This window comes from Melospiza georgiana, chromosome 1 (assembly GCF_028018845.1).
Source record: "Melospiza georgiana isolate bMelGeo1 chromosome 1, bMelGeo1.pri, whole genome shotgun sequence".
In the NCBI taxonomy this organism is placed as follows: Eukaryota; Metazoa; Chordata; class Aves; order Passeriformes; family Passerellidae; genus Melospiza; species Melospiza georgiana.
The window spans coordinates 89,900,816-89,923,332 of NC_080430.1; the positions used below are offsets into that span (position 1 = coordinate 89,900,816).

Below are 22,517 nucleotides of genomic sequence, written 5' to 3' on the forward strand. Positions count from 1 at the left end.
ACTTCAGAAGTTTATGCATTTCCTGAAGTAAGGAGATAATAAAATGTTAAGTGTGAAGTCTATGAAAAAAAACCCACTAAACAAATAGCAAAAGAATAGATTCAGTCTTTTCAAGATAAAGCCTAGAGATTCTGGTATAATCAATATTTTAGAAAGCAAAACTATTTCCAGGACTTGATTCCATTTAATTGTGGTAAGGTTTCTTTAGCATGTCTTGCTTCACACTCCAGTGCATGTGACATACATTGTTTTCCTGTTTCAAGGTGATACAGGCTGAAGCTGCAGTAATGACATATAAAAACATATGTATATAGATACATATTGGAAGTTCGTGCACTCTGCAGGGTCTGGGTCCTGGCAGCCATTACTTTCTATTCTACTCTTTCTCATTGGGAGGAGACTAAGCCACTTTGTGATTTAGAATGGGATAATTGAGCTTTAAAGTTCCTTTTACAAATGGGGGTCTGTAAGATGGTATTTTTATCTCTTCTATAGGCAGACAGTGAGACTGGCAGATCTTTCACAGGCTGCTTTTAAATGTATGACAGGTCTAGAAGTGCCAGTCAGACTTTTAGGAAGAAAAACCAAGAAGAATATCTGGTGGACAGGAAAAGTCACAAAAGCAAACATATTTTTTGCAGGGATTTACTTCAATATAAAAACCCCATCAAAATCAAAATACTCTTTTGACTTCAACTCCTGGCCTGCTCCCCCAATGCAGTGAAAGCCCTTTCCCAGTGCATAACATCAAATTCCCAGTTGTTAGGTCGATTTCTACTGCCCTTTTGCATGCACTCAGGTACGTTATATAAACCACATGGAAATCATGTGGAAATGCACAAAAAATACTGTTTAAGTAGAGGAGAAGAAAAGCTAAATGCTCTTTATAGTCAAATTCCAGTCCCTTCCAATACCATACACTAAATAATCTATTTATTTAATTTTCTGTAACTCTTCGGTAATACAGGCTCCGACAGTGCTTAGATTACAGGCCTTTATTGTGGCTGAGGCTTTGTCATAAAAAAATCAAAACAGACTTCAAAAATTACTCTAGACATGCAAAATTAAACCTCATTATGTAGTTGCAGTTTTTATATCTGTTTTTAAATTATTCAGATCAGCTAGTGCTAGCTGCATAATCAAAGTTGCCTTGGATTCCTCTTGCAGTCAATGAAAAGAAACAGAAATATCTAGGAAGATTTATTTCTCCTACTGCAGATGCCTACTTTATGCTAAAATGACTAAGCAGGTATCCATCTCTCACTCCTTACAGAACAGTGCTGAGCTGTAGAGGTGGAAGCTGAGTTGAGTCCTGTTTTCACTCTGGGCTCATTAACTCCTGCCTGGCACAAGCACTATGCATGAGGCATGGGGGTTTCCCCCCTCCATAGAGAACTGCAGTCCTGTCTGCGGGGGAGTACCAGGTTCCTGCAAATTTATCACCTAAAGCTGTTTCCCCTCACAGAGCTTGAAGAGGAGAAATCTGGCTCAGCTTGTGGAGAAACATAAACTGTTTTTCATGCTGAGGTATGTCTTACCTGCTCCTGGGCACAATCACTTCAAAGCCTTCCTGGTGCTGAATGTTGTGGCATATATCTCACAACACCAGCCTGCATGTCAAAAACAGAACTTAACCCCACAGGTGCATGAGTACTGCCAACATATTTCAGCAGCTTCCATACTGGGCTTCTCTAATACAGCTATGAAAACTGCAACACTTCAACAAAGGTTAAAAAATTTTCACATGAAATGGGCAATTAATTTGATTTTCTAAACAGTTTGATCTAGTGGGAGGTTAATAAGGGGTGGAAATTGTTTGTTCAGGTCCCATTTGATGCTCAGGATTGTGTCTCTGAATTAAAGACATCATAAGCCAACCCAAATTTAAAAATACAGATGTTTGGTTGATCATTTAATAGTGTTTAATTGCCCAACCCCTCTGCACTGAGAAAGAAAAAAAAACCAAAACATGATCAAATCAGCTGAGAAGCCCTGTTTGAAATTCAGGAGATTCGTTACTGGATTTGACCCCAATTTTCTCTCAAATGTGAGACACTGACCTACACCAGTAAGTTTTCGTAGGGAAAGTTATACCATTATTGACATTCATTAAATCACTTCCCAGTATGGTACTAAGCAGAGTGACATCCTAGGTCATGTGTGGGCCATACACCTATTTCATCATGCATTATTAAAAAAAAAAAAAAAGTCACACCTAAGGTGATGATATTATTAACTTGGTAAAAAAGCAATTAAAATCTTCAAAGAGTGAACTTTCAAATAGCACAGCAACACTTAAATGTCATATTTCTGTTGCAAATGTATTTTTAATGATAACATTTCTTTGTAATGTAAATCAGCCGCCTCTCAATTATAACATGTTAATCAAGTTACTTCTCAATTGCTGCCTACCCTTCAATGCCTACAAGTCCATCACATGTCATTCTGTAAAAGCATACTAATTATTTGATTATAATTTAGTCAAGTTTTGCAAATCCAACTATTTTCTTCAAGTCACATTAAGTGCAGATTTGCCTATTGTGGGGGAGGGGAGAGCAGAAGACACATTTAACCCTCCCCTGTAACCTCAGCCTAATCCAAAATCCTTCAAGGTAGCCTAACATGTGGGACTTGATCCCAGAACCTGGAAAAAAGGAAACATGGGTACCCACACCCTGCTTCCTAGTATCTCATACACATGGGTCTGATGAAAAACACAAGGCTGAGCTGCACAAGTACTTCCAAATGGTTCAAAGTACATACCTCAAACGCAGAGCAGGATTTGATTGGGTAGAGGTAAATTTTGGCAACAGTGATGGGCTTGCCACCTTTTCTACACGTTGGCACTGCAGTCTCAGAAACAGCTGCCCTCATGCTTTCTGCCTCAGGCTCTGGTGGCCAGCTGCCAGTTGTCTCTGCCTCAGACGGAATATTCCTGAGTTCTCTGTCAGGGATTTGCAGAATTGGAGACAATTTATCTGCCTTGTTAAAAGAAAGGTGGTCATCTGGAACAGACTCTGTCGGCAGCTTCGTAACAGACTGGAGAGGAATCTCAGCATCCGAGTTGGAGAGTCTGGTGGCTATGATGAAATTCAAAAAAGTCTGTGCATCTTCAAAAGAAGACATGTAGCCAAAGGATATTCTCACAGAACCAGTGGGACGTCCATCAAGTAGGTCTATGTTATCTCCACAGACATGGCCAGCCTAGTTTGAAATAGGAAGAAAACCAGAGAGCTGTCATGATACTTTGCTTTATTTCTCTCTAATTTTACCCAGTTATTAATGAGTCTCTTAATTCTAACCTGAAAAACTGTTATAAAAAATAGAAGGTTAACTCATCAATACAAAGAGAAAATGAAGAAAATACCCTCAATCATCTTATGATTTACTTAGACTATGAAGATAATTTTGAGCTGCTTGTCCTATTCTATTCTAGGGGAAGAGAAACTTCCCAAAAACATATAAAGAATCCCTTAAAGGTTGTGTGTCCCATGATGGTCAGCTCAGACAATCTCCAGGGATACTCCAGTCTCACCTGCATAGTTCACTGGGACTCAAACTGTGATGTTACGTTCAGATAAGAAAATAAACCATGAGATGGTTGATTTTTTTGGGGGAAGTTTTCTTGATATTCACTAGTCAGAGAAGCACCATTTTATACCAGTGGCTTTATCATGGCTTGTGTTTAATAGTCCAAACAGGAGAGAACTAACTCATTTGGCATAGCAGCAAAGCAGAGACTTGAATCTAGAGCTCAGACATCCTAAGTGACATAGGAATATCCAACAAATCTGTCTTGCTGATCCAGTCAACATATTGATTTTAGGATAAAGAGAACTAGTCTTCCCTCCAACACCTCCTCCTTTGAAGAGCACAAGTTTCCACTTGAAAAAATCTTGCTGAAAATTTGTTTGAATATCCTATAGTGACCTCCATGTTGATACCCATCTGATAGGTCTCTCAGACAAGATTTTATGGAAATATCTCCCTTAAGGGCAAAAGTTTCTCATTCTTTAAGTGAGTCATTGAGTGCTGCAAGCTAGAGTCCCCCTTTGTTCATCCACTTAATAGTAGGTCACCAATGGACTTAAGATTTAGTTCAAACTCAGCATCCTATTCCCTAAGTGCAGTAGCTGTTGGGTATTTTCTCTCAGAATTTAATTTATTTACACATTTCTGTCATATTAAAAATGGACAATTGAATAGTTTATTTACATGAGGTCTGTTTGTTTAAGCAAGAAATGTCACAGGACAGTGAACACAGATGCCATTTAAGCAAGGAGAAATAAAATCCCTACATTATGTCAAAGCATGCAACACAATAGTAAATATTTTAATGCAGTGTGAAGTAGTTTTTATCCTTGACAACAGAGCAGAAGCAATATTTTCAAAATTAGGTTGCATCTGTTAATATACCCCTCTGCAACCCTTCTGCCAGGTATTGCTTGATTGACCGAGAAGTTCCTACTGTGCAAATAAGTAAGCGAGCTCCTACATAACATTCTAAGAAAACTAACCACACTTCTCCAGGGACACTTGAAGACAGAAAGTCCTCCCTCACAGGCATTTTATCATGTACAACTTCATCAGGGAAGGAAGAATACAGCCAGCACCCTGGGAAAAGACGAAACTGAAGTATATGTGCAAATAATGTGATAAAAGATGCCTCCCTCTACACAGGAATGTTGTCAGTAACTCATCCTGATCCTTCTCAAAGCACTGATGGGAATGGAATGTCCCCAAATAATGACTGTGTAACTGTACCACCTCATTATACAACCTTTGGTGATTAAGTGTCTCTCCACAAATTTAACTTTGGCCTATCCCCATTTAAATGACACAGACCTAAAAGAAGTCACTCACTCCTTAGCAAAATCCTCCTTGTATAAGGAGATCCAGGAGCATTGCAGCTGGTTATTTGGCATTTTTCACTTCAACAAAAGGGTAGACTGTTTTTTGTTTCCTCAGAGGAGAGCACTTCCAATGCAAGTGAAAGCACCATTTGCCCAAGGAAGGTATTAAAGAGCTGCAGAAGCCTTTAAGAGCTGGTGCTATCAGTCCTGCATGTAAATGTGCTTGCAAAATTATCAATATGTCTCTGGGAGCTATAATATCATTATAGCCATTAGATTTTTTTTTTTACCTTTGAAAGAACACCATTAATAAAGTTTTTGATTGTTCTGAATTAATTTACTGCAATTTCAAACTCTGACAAATATGCAGACAGGAAGCCTCCTCCACTTCAGTGTAATACATCCTGCTATACATCTTTTAATGACAGCTTATGGAAAACATTAGTAATCTTGAAAACAATCTTTACATTCATATTCTAAAATTCTAACACACCTTAATCTAAGTAGATTTCATCTAAATTTGCTTCATTCTCTGAGATTAACTGCATATTTGCCTTTACTGTTTCCTGTCCAATTTGTGTATGTATTTTAAATTGTAACATCCAACAGCAACAGGTCTACAATTCTTGAGGATTAGTATGTACAATAATTAATTAGGATACTTAAAGAAAAACATGAGAGAAGTTGTCCAGGAAATTCTATTCTGCTGGAAGTCTTGATATCATGCAATTCCAAAACCAAACAATTGGTTTTCTATTCTCCAATGAAATAATAACAAGCAACACATACTTCTCTGCAACCATCAAATGATTTTGTTTCAATACCTCATTTCAATGAGCCGAGTTTCAATCATTAGTTCCTTAACAAGGCAAAGCAGTTGAATGCTTAAAAAACCAAGTCAAATTTAACTTCATTTTTAAAGTCACAGAGACTCAAAACCATGGAATGTGATGCACTTTAGGTCTTAACTTCTAACCACATTCAGAGACTAACCTGCAGGTTCCTTTGGATGTCCTCATTGCTTATGCCCAGATGCATCTGGCAGGCTCCAGTGTTACAGAAGCAGCCTGTGCGAACGTGTATGTTGTGGAGACTCGCCATGCTGTCCACCTTCCCAGCAGAAGACACAGGAGAAGAATGAAAAATAGACATTTTAAAGTTGTGGTCAACAAGATACAGTGTTTTAAAGGTAGAAATCCATGGAAGTAAATTATTTGTCTAAACAATTAACAACGTACTGCAGCTTTTACCATTCCCATACAAATTTTGCATTTTTCAACTTTGTTACTTCAGCCAGAAGAAAGCAGTGGTAGGAGCAGAGATGTTTACCTTAGCATTGAGCAACTACTCCACAAAAACCACACACAATCAGGTCAACTAGGTCCTGAGCCTATGAATGCCAGTACATCTGCTGAATTTTAAAGCTGCGAACAGGTTTATTCACATCAGTGCTGCTAATTACAGACCTGCAGCCAGGTGTTACTCGGTGTCTTGACAGAGCCACTACCTGCAACTGCCTCTGAAGAGACTGAAGAGAAGCCTGGGGCACCTTTTCAGGCAGCTAAAGAAAGCCTTGTGCTTCAAGGATCCGAAACTGCAAGTTCTTATTACAGAAACTGATGGCATCTATGGGATTTTGGCACACAACTGCTGGAAGGATCATCCCCTCAGTAAGCAGTAACATTTGCCAGGACAGGGAATGAACTGGAATGTCTCATTGAGTTTTGTACATACAACCCCCAATCTCCCAAGTCCCTGGTGCATTTCTTCCTCATGCTGTTTGGTATTACACCATTACTTTATCATCCACTGAATAATGAATGGGCAGAAATAACATACTTGATGACAAACTGGCATGAATAAATTATGGGAAGGAATGAAAATGATGTGCAAAGACAACAGAAGAATGTGCTCATATGTGCCCCATATGGAGACATATATATGCATGCACTGGGAGGACAGGACTGCAAGGGATACAGATTGTCAGGGTTTCAGAGCACACCTAAGAAACACTACAGGGATCCTCTTAGCACAGCTAAGAAACCATGGAACCTCACTGCAAAAACCTGGAAATGCTTTATATTGATCTCAAAAAGCAAGAGCAGCAGCTGATAAGATTAGCTGAGCTACCACCAGCTATTTCTTTGATGAAAAATGATGAGCATTCCTGGTCAGGACTGCAAGAAAGGACAGCAAATAAATGAATGAAATCTGACCCCCACCTCTACCACAGACTCCCCAAACAACCTTGCACAACTTGCATTAACCCCTTTTGCTCCTTTTATTGAAAAGGAGAGCTGAGAGCCCTGCCAATGACCACGCTGCAGACTCAGGGGACTCTGCTGTACCAGGGTCAGAATCCTCCATGCAGGAAGCTCAGGCTCAGCTGGATGCACAGCAACAGCTCAGCCTAAAGGGGCAGGAAAGGGAGCGTCAACCAACTCACACTAACCACTTCCCTAACTGTGAGATCATGCTTCATCTGAGGTAACAGTACAAATCTTCAACCCAGCTTTTGTAGCTGGCTAAATCTCTACTGGCTTTTATTATTTTTAACATAAATTCCCTCTGTACAGAACAATGGCCCAGCACACATACCAAACACTTACTGGTATAATTCAGTCTATTTTCTGTCTTGATATGTCAATCTTCTATCTTCTGATATCTCTGAGTTTCACTGTGTGCACCAAGGACCTTTAAAGTCACTATGTCAGTGGCTAGAAAACCCAAGCCTTCTGTTAGAACTTACTCCATGCTGAAATAATTCAACCTAAATAGTATTTAACTCTGCTAAAAGCAGTTAAGAGTTATTGGGGTTTTTTTCATATGTGGGACATAAGGGTCTCTGCACAAAAATGTGCTGTATACAAAAAAATTCTACATTGCTATAGCATACAAGTTCTCAAGTTCACATTTCAATGTGTTCTGTGCCACTAGTTCAGTTCAAAATTGTTTGAATTTCCAACACAGACATAATCAAAATAACTCCATATATACAGACCTGGAAAGTAGAGAATACAGTCAGCCCCAAGATCCCTATTGATGATTAATGCCTTGGAGAATATCTTGTGTTTAAAGCATTTTTCTCAAATTGAAGTTTTAGTAAGAGGCATCTGTTGAGAGAGACTGTTGTGGTGTCGCTAGCTTTGTTTTGTCAGAAGACTTCAATATGGGAACAGTGACATTTTCTTGATGTCTTTTTTAATTTAGATGAGAAAAGTTGTCATTCTGCCATAGCATGGGTTTGTCATGGTGCTAGTGACTTGTGGGCGGATCTGTCATTCTGTTAATCATGACAAGCAAGGCAAAAATCATGACATACTTCACTGCTGAAATTGTGCAGTGTTTGGGCTTATTTATCAGTATACAAAACCCCTCAAAATACAGAATCTTTTTACTATTCATACTTTTTAAAAGGAATGTTCCTGGGGCAGCCTTGTCAATCAAAATGTACGTAGTACAATACAGTTTCCATGACACATCTTCAAGGAATTCCAAACAGGATCTTTAATTTTTTTAACATTTTGTCAAATGAATTATTATTGTTCTTTAATGAACAGCAATTTCACTTAAGCCATGCAATCCAATCCTTACCTACAATGATACTTTAGTTGTAGTATATATCAATCTGTACACTGGACCAGGATTACTGAGACATAAAAGCATGATCATTAGAGGAATATAGGAATTGTGATTCAGGAGAAAAAAGGTAAGTTATGAATAGCTTTAGTATTAACTGAAGTTCATGATCACCAATGTGATAAAGTGCACAGATCATGGGAATGTGTTGCACACTTTTCACTGGAAACAATGGCACCATGTAAAGAACCAGTAAAGTCAGCACTGCAAAAATATCTGTCCCTTGAATAGATGCTTGGTTTTCCCTTGGACATATGTTTTGATTTCTTCTCATTTATTTTCACCCTAGAAATACACTACTTGGGGAGTTAATTTAATCTCTCTCTGCAGTGCTATCACATAGCAAAACAAATAGAACATAAAACATCTGTTACAGTTATTTTGATGAAGAAAAGCTTCCTTAAATAAAACAAATCTTTAAAATTGCCATAAGGAGCAATAATGGATATTGAACTCAGGGTTATGAAATATAGAATGTCACTTGCAGCTCTGTCTGTAACAGCAGAGGGTGACTTTTGGGAGCCAGGAATGAATTCATCAATGAAGGCACAGAAGCATGAATGGTACTAATGGTAAGTACACAGCCTCATGTACTTGGATTGTCAGTTTTGGTGATTCCCTGGATCTGATACTTGGAATTATTGTGCCTTGGTTTTTAAGAGATTAAAGACTACAATTAAACTGCAAAACAAATGCAGAAATCTTGCAGCATTTTACTGATTTCAGTCAATGAGGACATGGTAATCAAGCCGTCATGCTATCTTGGAGTCCCTTCTGTCTCTCAGAGCCCCTTGGCATTCATTACTTTTTTTGAAGCTCTTTACTGTGGGCCTGGCCCTGCAGACTTCTTCACACCCCAACACTTCTGATGTCACATTGTCTTGATTTTTGACAAGCAAAATGTGATTTTCACACTTCCAAGTCACGGTCTTCAAATTTAACAAAGATACGTAAAGGAAGTTTGCCTAAACCAATTTTTTAAAACAGTTAAATTTTTTCCATTAATGAGCTTTTCTTTAGTGTTCCCAGATTGATCAATTTGGGTTTTTTTTCAGAGTGCTCTGTCTGATAAATACAGTTTTTTTTAAAATATAAAAAATATTGAAGTGGAGAGCTTTCAGTTTAATGCATTGCCCTACAGCAGTCCCCTCTTGGAAATCTGGTATTTCAGTTGATACTCATCAGCTGGAAAGCTCTGAGAAGAAATAAGATTCTGGTCTGTTCTGCTTTCCCATTTCCTGTCACAATGCACTGGTGACTTCTCCGTGTTTGCTAAATGACTGACTCTGCCAACAATTCACTTCAGGGCTTCTGAGGCACTGAGTGAAAGCTGGAAGTTTTTCTTTGGCATCAGTTTCATTCCAATAAGTCCGAGAATGATACTCGTTGTAGGTATGTAAATGCTAAATGAGAGTAAAGATTTACAAATAGCACATAATTGTGCATTATTCCTAATCAACTAAGTCTAACACTTTCACCAAGAATGATGAATGCTTTATAAACCCCTGCTGAAGTCATTCCCATAGGATGCAGTTCTGTAGTTGTTATTCAAGCAAGTACTTATTTGTGTAAGTTATCACAAGAATTATTCACATGAATAAAGGAACTTTTTATAACATGTCATGAAGTGTTCTGAAAAAAAAATCATATAATTCAATACTGGTAAGTACTGTCCTTCAGGAATTGGGATTAGGACTTCTCATTCTGCTTTCTACAATGCCAATGCCCAGACCAGAGCAGTTTGTCTGTCTGATGGATTTGCTCATTACAAGAATTTCATTGCATACCACTGATGGCTGGTTATAAAACAGGCTTCAAGATGCTGTTCTCCACATTCACTGGTAAATTAATTCACTGATTCATGGCATGGAATTGGAGAGAAAGTAAGCTAGCTCTTTCTGTCATCCAGCATTTGACTGTGAAACGCTGTTGCTGATGCAAATGCATACTTAATCTTGTTAAATGCAATTTAATAAGAAGTAGGTCAGAAGGAAAAAAAAATCAGCACTTGTTTCCAAACCATTTAGTGTGGGGGTAGGGGGGAGAAGGAGGAATTTTACTTGAGTTACAGTATCATTAACTGTTTAAACTGCATAGTTTTCTACAACAAAGGCATTTTTTTTCCATCTCAGAGAAATAATTTCTATGTGGGCAGATTCTCTCAGTATTGAGTAATCTCATCCTCTCCTTTTTGCCTCTCTAGTTGTTGACAGTGGTTTAAATTAACCAAAGAGAGGACGTATATCTCTTCTTAGTCTTCATCCATTCATCATTTTGACCAAAATCCCTTTGGTAGAAGGCAGTGAAGTATTAGACAGAGATATTGAAATGTATTAATATTGTCAAGTTCAGTGTCCTGAATATACTTGTTCAGTATAAATGCTGTCTTATCAGGAACTTTACAGACGATGTGATAATTTTCTTAGCTAGTTTTAAAGACAGTCAAATAGCAGGTAAGATTGCATGGGAGAGAAGCAAGCTGGAAATATTGACATAATTCAAAATATGTGGTTTGTCACTCTGCAGGAATTCTCACTTAGGAGATGGCATACACATAGTGAACTGCAGGTTCTTCATGCATAAAGGAGTAACAATAATTTTACATTTCTGACAACCAGAATCTAGAAGATTTCTTGGGGATAGGGTGGCTATAAAAACGAAATGAAACAATGAAACACAGTCCTGTTAATGGATGACCTAACATTTTTTTCAACTTTTTTTTTTTTCTTTCCTGCTGATTATGTAAGTGAATTTGAATCCAGCTATTTGAAACACAACAGACTGATGAGTAAGCTAAACATCTTGGTTTTCTTTTTTTGATTTGGTGCCTTAATGACCACAGGTCTCTCCAACCAATGACACCTTCTCTTCTGGTTTTTTTGGGGTTTTTTTTCCCCTCCAGTTCAAACTGCATTCACTGACAATGAAAACCTAGTTCACTAAAATGATATCAGGGAAAGGATAGATTTCAGGAAGAAAGCAAAGCAAAGGAACTCAAGCCCTCAGTGGCTTCATAACTGACTTCAACAAAGCATCCTCTTGTGAGCCATAGAAAAACATCTGTATCTCTCCATCCCATTGAGCATCCCCAGGTATTTTGTAGGCTAAAGGCTTTCAGTCAAATTGCTGCTAGTCAGAAATGTTGAAGCCAGAGGAAAACTACACAGAAGACTAAGCTATAACTAATATCAAGAGGGATAAAGGGGAATGTAGCAGACATCTACAAGTGGAAACAATGCCTAGGAATAAAAATGTGCAGTGCATGCTACTGAAAGTCCAGTGACATAGGTTTAATTCACGTCACAGTCAAAATCTCCACCATTTCCTATTTATTTTAAGGCTCTTAAATCCTCTTCTGTCTGTATTTAACCCCTGAAAACGGGATAATAGAACATAGGGAGGTTGTGGGGTCAAATTCCCATATTACTTTAGTTAAGGTCACAGGATCCTATACAGTGGTGGGGTGGGGAAGAGGGATGTGGGGGCAGGAAGATGCAAACAAGGAAGCAGAGTAACAGAGAAGGTGGGGCCAGTCTCTTTTTGTCTTGAAAGGCTTCAGATGGTGGACTGAAACTAGACACTGCATGCATTCAAAGGCAGCTGATGTGCTTTTACCGAGATCAAGGACAAGGGAATCCAGTGTAAGCTCTCAAAAGTGCAGTTCTTTTCCTGGTACCATGTGGGTTTTTTCCACATTTCTCCCATGTGACAAGGTCTGTAGTTTAGAGTCACAGTTTGGCCCTGTTACCAAACAGAAAATGTTTAGCCTCCCTCATTCATCTTGGATTCTTTCATCTGAACAACTATGAGCATCTTTCTTTTATCTCTTTTCGTTTCCTTAGCAACGTGCAAGGACACTCCAGAGAAACAGTGTCAGACAACACCTTCAGTCTAGTCTTTCATGAGGTATTCTAACCTTTCTCAGCTCTGATGTGCAGTTTAATAGTAGGCAATTTCAGGCACACTAACTCACATGTGTCTTTGTCCCCCTGCAATGAGATAAAACAGAAAGAACTCAGCCTGTACTCTGCCACTACTACCTCAGCAGGAAGAGAGTTTCATTACCTACTAAACAGATTTGCATTTCTCACATTGAGCCTCTGAAGTACAGCACCTCCTTATGTTCAGTCAGTGATCAACTATTATGACTATGTTCAGACCTAGATCAATGAAGCTGCCTCCTATATTGTGAGCTCCTTTTTGCAAGGGTTGTCTTTGAGCACCCAGTGCCATATCACAAAAGCAAAGATCCAGATTGTAATGATTTCTTGCCAGTTTGAAGAAACAAGGTGCCATTTATTGACACGTCAGTGTGGTTTACTGCATTGCTGCTATCTTCCTGGTCCAAGACATCCACAACACAATTGGAAACTAATTGGAACCAAGGAAATCAGTATATGTTCAACAGAAATCTTCACAACAATCTTTTTGTCCTTATAATCTTGTTTGCATTCTATTGTGCAGGTCCATCTGCCATTCCTGGCTTCCTGAAATCAATAGCTAAATCCATAGCTAAAATCAATAGTGAGTAATCAACTCAGCAATTTTTAGGTAGCTGTTGGGAAGATGGCCAAAAACCCCATTAAGCAAGTTAGAGAACATTTTTCTTTCCCTGAGTCATCAAAATTAATATAATGAGTGGTTATGCTTCTAAAAGCATTAGTGTAACTAGCTCAGAGTCATATGACCATTTCTGCAAAGCCATTCTTAGTTGGAATTAAAAATTGCTGGATTTCCATTATCTGTGGCCCAGATGAAAAAATGCTGCACTTACAAAACTGAATGATTGTTTTACATGGAAGTAAAAAGAAATAGATGGGGAAAAAATGCTAAAAAGACTAAATATAACGAGCAACAAAAATGTCTTGATTAATAACTTTCTGTGAAGATTTATTACAAATAGGTTAAATGTAGTAGGAGGTTTCCCTACTCATTGTCCACTTTCTGCTGCAGGGATGTGGTATGAATTTCCAGCCAAGTACTGGTAAGTAGTACCAGGCTCTGGTCAGTCTGATCCAAATGATTTGGTATCAACTTCCTGTGCTTGGGAAATGCTCTAGCCCATTTTTTTTCTCACTCCTGTAATTCACGTGTTGCCATTGCTCTAATTCTGTACACCATGTGTACAGTGGGCTCGAGATGATCTTCCAGTAAAACTAAAAATATTGTCTAAGACACAAACAGCAATTACTTTAAGAACTCAACCCACTTCAGGTATTGCCTGGTCCCTTTTATCAGGTAACGACAAGCAGTGATATGAATATGTATTGAACCAGCTGTGTGTATATACAAATGCATCCGCCACTTGGTATCTGAAGATTTGACAGTATTTAACATATTTTCTCTCCACTCCTGTGAGGTGAGTGTAAATTGGGAAGATAAGGCATTGAATCCCTCAAGGTGACACTGAAAACCTATAACAGAGGGAGGGCATTTCTCCTGGCTGTTGCCAGGTCCTGGTTACTAATCTAAGTCCAGCTGAACAATTCCTTAAGATATTACTAAAGGAACAGGAAGCTTTAAAAGAGAATGTTGTGAAACCAAAGCAGTGTACTTACAGTATGAAAGCACTTCCAGAACTGGCTATCACCATGATGTTTACCTAGAGCAGCTACTTTTTTGTGCATTTCCCATCCTGCCTCACACCACTTTGTCCTGTGTTACTTTTGTTTGCAGACCTGTCCAAATACAAGCAGATGGAATAAGTTCTACATACACTGCTCTGTCTCTTCCCTTGTCACACCTCACCCATACAACACTGCTTCATGCTTCTGGTCCAATTCTTCCCCTGTCTTGGATTTCTGAAATCCTCTATTACTGCTTTTCTGCCCAAACTGGTGTCTCTTTCTTTGCCCAATACATGTAATAATGGAGTCATTCTGCAGTGAGAAAAATTGAGTTTAAATACTTGGAAATATTTTGCAGTAGTGAACGTTGTACTGCATGTAAAATGTAAAAAATTGCTGCCATCTCTGAGAGTGTAATTATGGTGTGGTTGATTGTTTCTTGCTTTAATGAAGTCCCAGAACAAATTGCCTCTGATAAGAAAAGTTTAAGTAAAGATGACCATACAATTCTAAGATATATTTTTCTCCCTCTGCATCTCAAACCACAGAGTTGAATTTAGCTCGGCTGCTAAGCTGCTTATGAGAAAATTCACTAACATAGAATGCTTTGGATAGAGAAGGAAAATTGAGACTAAAAAGAAAATGAAACTTTGTTTATCGGGGGATTCTCATTCTGATTTTGCCTTCTTCAAGCAAGGTGCTAATAACACCAAGGTTGTGGGTTTTATTCTGTATGGGCCATTTACTTAGGGTTGGACTTGATGATCCTTGCAGGTCCCTTCCAACTCAGAATATTCTGTGATCTGGAACTAAAGATTATACTCCTAACATACACTGCTAGCAGAAAGAGGCTACCAGAGTACAGAAGGTGTCACAGTGAGTGGTTGGATGTAAGTGATTTGAGACCACAAATTCCAATGGAAGACCCTGGTCTTCACTACTGAATGATAGAAAGCAAGGGAGAAAAGGAAAAACCCAGTGGGTCATCAAGTCAATCCTTACTTTACATTAATTTAAGGGTAGCTGAGATGGAGGAAAGCGGTCATCAAACTGTTTTATAGATTTAGACTGAAGGGATGCACACTAGAAGTTGTCTCTTGAGAAATGTTGATTTTTTTCCTTTTAATTGAGAAGTGGGTGAAGAAAGTCAACTCAAAGTCTAGACCTCCCTTCACTCTATCTGGATTGATGAGGGTGAGCCAGGACATGCTAATGTATGCCCCTAGGCAAAACTGATTATAATATATGTGAGCAGGGTTCTCAGTCTCAAGAGGCAAAACTCATTCATATGCAACACTGCAGAAGAGCCTTCCTTAGGCAAACCAAAATGTTTACATTCTCTGTCTCTGGCAGCTATTCCTGTTATAGCAGTTTGTCTATCACACACAAGTGTGAAGTGGTAGGCAAGAAGGCTGAGACTGCTAATGGACTGATGCTCATTCCCTTCCTGACAGGATCTTAGGGGACATGGCAAGCATATATGTACACTAAGGGAACTTTTGGAGGTGAGCCTATCACAGCAAGTTACTTGTGCTTTAGGTTCAGGCTCCAAGCTAAGGAGTGATGAAATTGCAGAGTAGAGAAGGATGCTGGAAATCCACAGCTGAAATGTGAAATGCTGATCATTTTTCAAAAGACAGTCATGATGGTTTGCTCACTTTTTAAAGCCCATTACTGGCTCTATTATGCACAGGAGGAGAAAAAAATATTGTCTCAGAAGATCAGAGTGGAAAAAGAAAAAGTTTGGTAAAGGAAGGGCTATTTTTCACTACTAGCATAACACTGAACTGAAAGTCGTGGCTGGGCAAGAGCTCTCCAGTGTATACAATTCAACAAATATTTCAGGTAAACTTCCATCTGGCCATCTGTCACCTCTTTACCTTCTTCTGGCTTCCAAACTGACTTTACAGAATAAAATGTGAAGAGATTATAAAATCACTCTGAAATTATCTACTGAATATACAAAGAACTTCACAGATCTCATCTCTCTTTTCTTCAAAACAAAGAGAAGATTTCATAAATTATATTAGCATAAAAGGTCTCCCAGAGCAGAGATGGTGATGTTTCTTCACATCTGCGAGTGTGAAGAGAACATACAACATTTGCACTTTGACCCAGTTTATAAGAAATTCCCTTTTTTTGCATATGATTGTTGTTTCAAATCTATGTTGTTTTCTTATGACTGTTTCCATTTCTTTGACATTCAAATCAGGTTGGACTTCATAGAGTCCTATGCAAGTTTTTGCTGAAAAAAAAAAAGATGGCAAGGATGCAAACTGAAGCTGAGTCATTGCTGTCAGTGTTCAAGAGGCTGGAAAGGACTTGGGGATGGCAGAACACATGACATTCATATATGCTGAAAGCTGCAGATATTCATTGTTAATGAATGAGCTGATGATACTCTGTGCGAAGAGTTTGCTGCATTAGCTCAGCACCAGATATAAATGTGTAACACCATCTTTTGTTACATCACAAGCCCTCTTTCAAGTCTAGGGCTGATTGCTTCTCTTGTTCTGGTAGCCTCACAAGGAGGCAGAAGATTGACAGTGTGCTGCTTTAATGTCGACTCTTCTGCTTCTATCCTGCAGAGGTCCTTCATCTCTAGCCCTGCACTTTCGCACCTTTCCAAATTACCAGTCTGTCATCCATCCACACTTCATTAGCAGCAAAAACTCTAATGCTGGGGAATTATCCATTCTTGACTAGACAACTATAGATGAAGAAGCCATTTGGCAAAAAGGCCATCTTTATGTCCTGGACCTGTCAAGTACTCACCATAACTCAACCCCTGATCACAACAGGGGCTTTTTGATGCTGCAGTGCAAATAAACATTAAACAAAATGACAGAGGTGCTACTGCAGAGGACAGGCATCTTGTGTGAAAAGAATACAGGTCTCTCCCAAGTGATTTCAAGAACAAATTACTACCAATAGTAGTCTGTGAGACAGCTTTACTGAAGGAAATAATTTTCATGGAAAGTATGTGGTGCAGCTCAAAGGAGGAAATTTAATGCAGTTTTAGTGCTCAAAGATGAGAGGTTTATGGAAATTTCAAAATGGTAGTAGTTTAGTTCCTAGATAAAGAAATGTTTCATGAAAAATCTAAATTAAAACCATAGCTTCTGAGTGACTATTGTTGTTTGGGGTCCACAAGTCCCTCTTATTTAATTGTTTTAATTACCATTTGGAGTAAAAAACTCTAAACTAGTAATTAACTGTCAATTAAATAATGATACATATAGGATGCAGGACAAGTTTATTCCAAGTATAATATTCTACGACAGTATTACCCTTCAACAGTCACAAAGAAACACTTAAATGAAAAAGCAATAGCAATTCAACCAACTTCCATAGTTATTTCACTCCTACTCTATCATTTCTTAACATCCAAATATTCTATATAATCTATATTGGGACAGGAGGCTGTAAAAATTGTTGCCATCTCTGAGAATGCAATCATGGTGTGGTTATTTGTTTTTCACTTTAATGAAATGCCTTCATTTGCTCTTCAGAGCTGCAATGAAGGTTTTACTCAAAGATGAACCTGAGATTGTGGCTGTTTCCTCTTGGTGCAATTGACCCCGTGTATGTAATTCAAGAGTGTTTGTGTTTACTGGCACAATCTTGTTAGCTCTGGTAATTAAGCTGATAACACTGACAAATGGATTTCAACCATATGAGCAGGTAAGAATAACTTTCTTCCCCATTGCTACACAGACGAAAGACATAATTTTTTCTCTGTTCTCATTTTTCAGCAGTGGTATTACATGTCATGTATTTCACTACACGCCTTTCACATGCTAAATATCTTGGGCTTAGTTCAGAGTTTTGAATATCATGCCAATTATGCAAATCTTGAGGCTTAAATGTAAGCTTGGTGTCCTCTGAAGACAGTGTCTACTTATGAAGTCTTTCTTGCCAATCTCAAGTGTTCCAAATAAACTGCTCCAAGCCTCCTCATAATATTTTCTCTGGAATCAGTTGGCCATATTGTCCTTTCCAAGCTACCAAATGCTAATGCCTAGTCACACTGTGCCCTACAATAGGCAATGGGCACATAACAATTGCCTGTCAGAGAGGCAAATAGAACTGGTTTGATGCCTGATTATAAGTAATGAATTATAGATGGGATATCATCCATAAAGTAATAGGACATTAGGTCTTTTCTTTCTCTTTTAATGTGCAAAGATAACCCGAGTCATTAACTGGTGTCCACTCGTAGTAGGCAAATGCCATGCAATTTTCCCTTCATAAAAAATTTCCCAAAATGTTTTCTGGGAGCCTTCTGAAATTGTGTTCTGCGACTCCACTGGATTCATTGTGGATGTCCTATGAATCCACATGAATATTCAGGCCATAGACACCTCCAAAGCAGAGGCCACTATTTCATTTCCAAACAATTAACAAAAGTACCGGATTTAACTTTGATTTGAATAAACCTATATGAATTTAGACATGTATGCAGGTATAAAGAGATTACATAGTCAGTTTGATGAAGCTTACTTTCTGTTGTATGTATTTTCTTTGTAATCATAAAAAAGAGGCCGCAAAGGTTTTTTCTCCCCCATAACTTCTATAAGGTGTTTATGAAAGAATTTCATTCCATAAAGAAGCCAATTATATATATATCACACATGTCATAGCTTTGGAAAGAATAGTGCTTGTTAATTTCCAAAAGTCATTAAATTGCACATTATTTTAATTAAACAAAGTACTCTAACAGGCACTGCAGATGAGACGAGGACGCATTTCAAAATTTTATAGCTCTTCATTCCACATATGTTAGAAATCTTCAGAATCTGGTGAACAGCACAATCCAGATGATACAGATCAATAAAGAAGCTTTTTATGAGCAGCCACTGTAGCAAACAGGCACAATGTATTCATAAGACTATGAAAGAATTTTTAACTTGTGGATACGGTTGAGTTTTAAAAAGTGAAACATGGATCAGCCAATTTTACTAAGAAGTTGTGAAAATAAGAAATCAGAATAGAGGTTTTGATTTTAATCAAAAAACAGAAGCAACACTGAAGTGTTTGGGGAGTTTTACAAACCCAGTTGTGTTAATATCTCCAATCTTTTCTGAACATTGTCACACATATTGAGGGCTACATAAATGACTAATTAATTCCTAAAATGTGGACTGCTTTGAAATGAAATGTGGTGAACATTTGCTGCTTTTTGATAGCATTGGCTAAAAAAGATGTGTATGAAGAAGAACTTATTGAGTACTCTACATGTGACCATCCCATGTTCATCAGGTAAATGCCTTACAAAAATGTAAAACTCCACACTTGCAACTACAAAACAAATGCTTCACTTCTGTTCTCTCTAGTGAGAAATGGATCTCTTCCTGTATTCTTGTAGACATGTCTCCATGTTCTCCTCATTATCTTATTCTCTCAGGAAGCCAAGGGAAAAAAAAAAAAAAAAGAGAAGCAAGCAAAACAAGAGCACTGTGGTTTCTCTGCCTTCTGCTGATGAGCAAGTGAGCAACTGTCCCCTGAGTGACCCGCTGCCTACACGGGGCACAGCCACGCACTCTCTGCTGAAGGGAGAAAAGCCTCATGAAGCTTCATCTCAAAGATACTTGCTGTTCTTAATGGATAAAGGCTACAAAAAGCTGCTGAGAAAGACAGCATTTAAGAATTTCTTGAGCTTGAATCTCACTCTTTACACTGATCATTCAACTTTATTCCATGATTGCTCAGGAATATTACAAGAATGTAATTGTTACAACTGAAGGGAAAAGAGAACTCCTCTTTCATTTGTGACTGCAATATTCTGAGATCTAATTTCACGTGTATGTCAAAGCTCCAAGGCAGTCTCTTTATCAGCTTTTCCAGACTTGCTCTTCAATTCCCAATTTTGAGTACTCTAGAGAAGGAAGCCAGCAAAATATCAAACTGCCTAGTCAATGTATCCTGTTAAAACAGCCTACTTCCAAACTTCCTACTTGTGGAGTAATAAATCTGTAAGATATTGCCTCTGGCTATTACATATTTTGTATTGTGCTAGCACTATTTATTGGATTCTTTTCTACTGCTTTAAAAATGGTGTGTATTTGTGGTGCAGAGCTATGGAGAAACAAACTCAAAACCTCAGAAAGGAGTACTGTGAATAAAAAATTTAATTTAGGACGAGGAATTCATTGTGAGCATGCTTAAATGAAAGTACAACTGTAAACTCAGGTTAAGACAAGAGAAAAACATACCTGTGCAAAGCCGAGCACTTGTCCATTTTCATCGAGCACATTAAAATTGATGATTGGACCTTGGGCATCAGGATTGCTGAAATCTGTGTCACTGTAAATACGGACTACAGGAGCCCCATTGGCATATTTCAAGTTAGACAGCACAGTGTAGGTGTAGTGAGCTAATGCAAAGGTATGCTGCTTTATTTTCTCCATTCCACCTGCAAAAGAAAAGTGCACATATATGTCAGGCGTAATATTTTTATGGCAATGTAAAAAAAAGGATGATTTTTCAGAATGGCGTGGTGAGAAGTAATTAGTACTAAGTTGATATTTTCATTTTTCTTTAAATGTATATACAATTTTTAAGTCTTTCTTTCCTTATGTAGAAGTTTTTGAAGTGGTGTTGCACCAAGGACTTATCTATGGTTAATCTACTGTAGAAAGCTAAAGTTTCACTCAAATGGTTTACAGAAATGACAAGATTTATACTTCCAGTCTAGACTTAAAACTAAGATGTTCTGGTGAAAATTAATTGAAAAACAAGTTTTTCTCCAGACCTAACTCTGGAGATCATGGGAACACAGCACAGAAAGCAAACTGTTATGTCTGAGATAAAAATAATAAAATTCTAAATGTAATGACAAAATTAAAAAAAAGTCATTTTACAAGGAATTTACTTGAATAATGAAGAATTATTCTTCCAAGACTTCTTTATGTAGAAGAAAAAGGGCAGTGTGAATTCTTGGCCTGGGAAAAGCATAAAGAGTAATTTTTTTTTTTTTTTTTTTTTGCTACACTGTGCAGTCTGGAAAAGAGATCTGCAGAGAATTCCTGACAGATGAAGATCTCAAAAATCTCTGCTCTTTGACTCTTTGAGGAGAGGTTGTGTCTTTGCTAGATGTACCTATTGAAGGAACTTCCATTATGCAGACTGTGAACTGCACTATGGTGGGTCTAAACCATGTGGAAAGAGTAAAAACAGGTGAAGAATCAGCAAAGACCTCTTGAGGTAGCAGAGTATTTTTCTTTCTGGGTTTTGGACCCAGAGTGTTTTTTGTAATGCTGAGTATCCTGTTTCAGGATGTGAGCATGTGAACATGTGAGCATGTTTCACATTTTATTTTACCTTTTTTTATTAATCTTTGTAACTATGAATCTCACACTTACTTCTGTGCATATTACTTTTATATGTGAGTGTCTGGAAAGTTCCACACTTGAAAATTCATAATCTTGTTGACTTTTCTGCCTTTATTAATAAAAAGACTGTGTAATTTATAAATGTATATAAAGGAAAAAATTAAGACACATTTCTCCTGGCATGCAGAAGAACTGCAGCAGCATCTGTTATTTAGCTTTTTTTGAGTTTCTCTATTCTGTGCTATTTCCTTTAGATAAGTTGGGAGGCCATATATTAAAAGCATAGTAACAGATTAGATATAAGGTAGAAACACATTTTTTTGGTGCTGAAGAATAATAAAGAGGAATAAGATATTTAATTAGGCACTAACATGCAAAGCACTTGCAAGGAAGCATGCCAGAAGTGAATCAGTGCAATTTCTAGATGTTAGCCACAGTAAACTTGGTAAGCATCTCTAGAACATTTTGGTCTGAAAGATTATTTTTATTTTTAGAGTCTCTGAGAATAAGGATTGACTAGTCAGAAATGTCCTAGTCATTGCTGGGTAGAAGTTAAGAGTCTTGAAACAGCAAAAAAGGAAATCAGAACCACACACACACACAAAGTTATTTCTGAGCATTTTCCAGAAAGTAGCTGTCTTAAGAGAAGTGACTGCCTTGTCAGCTTCTGAGATGTGTCTAATCTCCTGATTCAGAGCTTTTCCAAACTGACAGGAATCTTTTAATAGAAGATTAAACTACTGTCCTTCTGCCTGGTTGAAGAAATCACTTATTCAGAAATTTCAGTCACTCATTCACAGCAATCATCCCTGCTATCATTTCTATATTGTTTTCAGCTATTTTCTTTTAAAGTTTCTTAATCACATTTCCTTGTTCATTAGCGAAAAGCTGATGAGCCTTTTAATTATTTATTCTGACAAATCCAAATGCAATAGCCTGCAGTTGCCTTTCTGCCGTGTGATTGGAGAAAGGAAGCTGTGTTGCCAGGGTCCCATATTTTTAAGTAGCAGAATAGGTGGTAATTAGGCCTGATGTCACAGAAAACCTTGTGGAAAAACTGCCAACAATCTGAAATTTATTCTGAAAGAAAAAGGGATCTATTCAGAAAATAGCTGTGATTTATT

At 37.9% G+C, this 22,517-nt stretch overlaps 1 protein-coding gene across 1 annotated transcript in view; it reads right to left on the reverse strand.

Annotated features, from left to right (window-relative positions):
* MOCOS (molybdenum cofactor sulfurase) overlaps window positions 1-22,517 on the reverse strand; it is a 206,811-nt gene that overhangs the window by 28,856 nt on the left and 155,438 nt on the right. The window contains exons 6-8 of the mRNA XM_058031943.1: window positions 20,275-20,474; window positions 5,847-5,963; window positions 2,764-3,204 (exon numbers count right to left, since the gene is read on the reverse strand). Of these exons, the coding sequence (XP_057887926.1) occupies window positions 2,764-3,204; window positions 5,847-5,963; window positions 20,275-20,474 (758 nt within the window). The remainder of the gene's footprint in view (window positions 1-2,763; window positions 3,205-5,846; window positions 5,964-20,274; window positions 20,475-22,517) is intronic.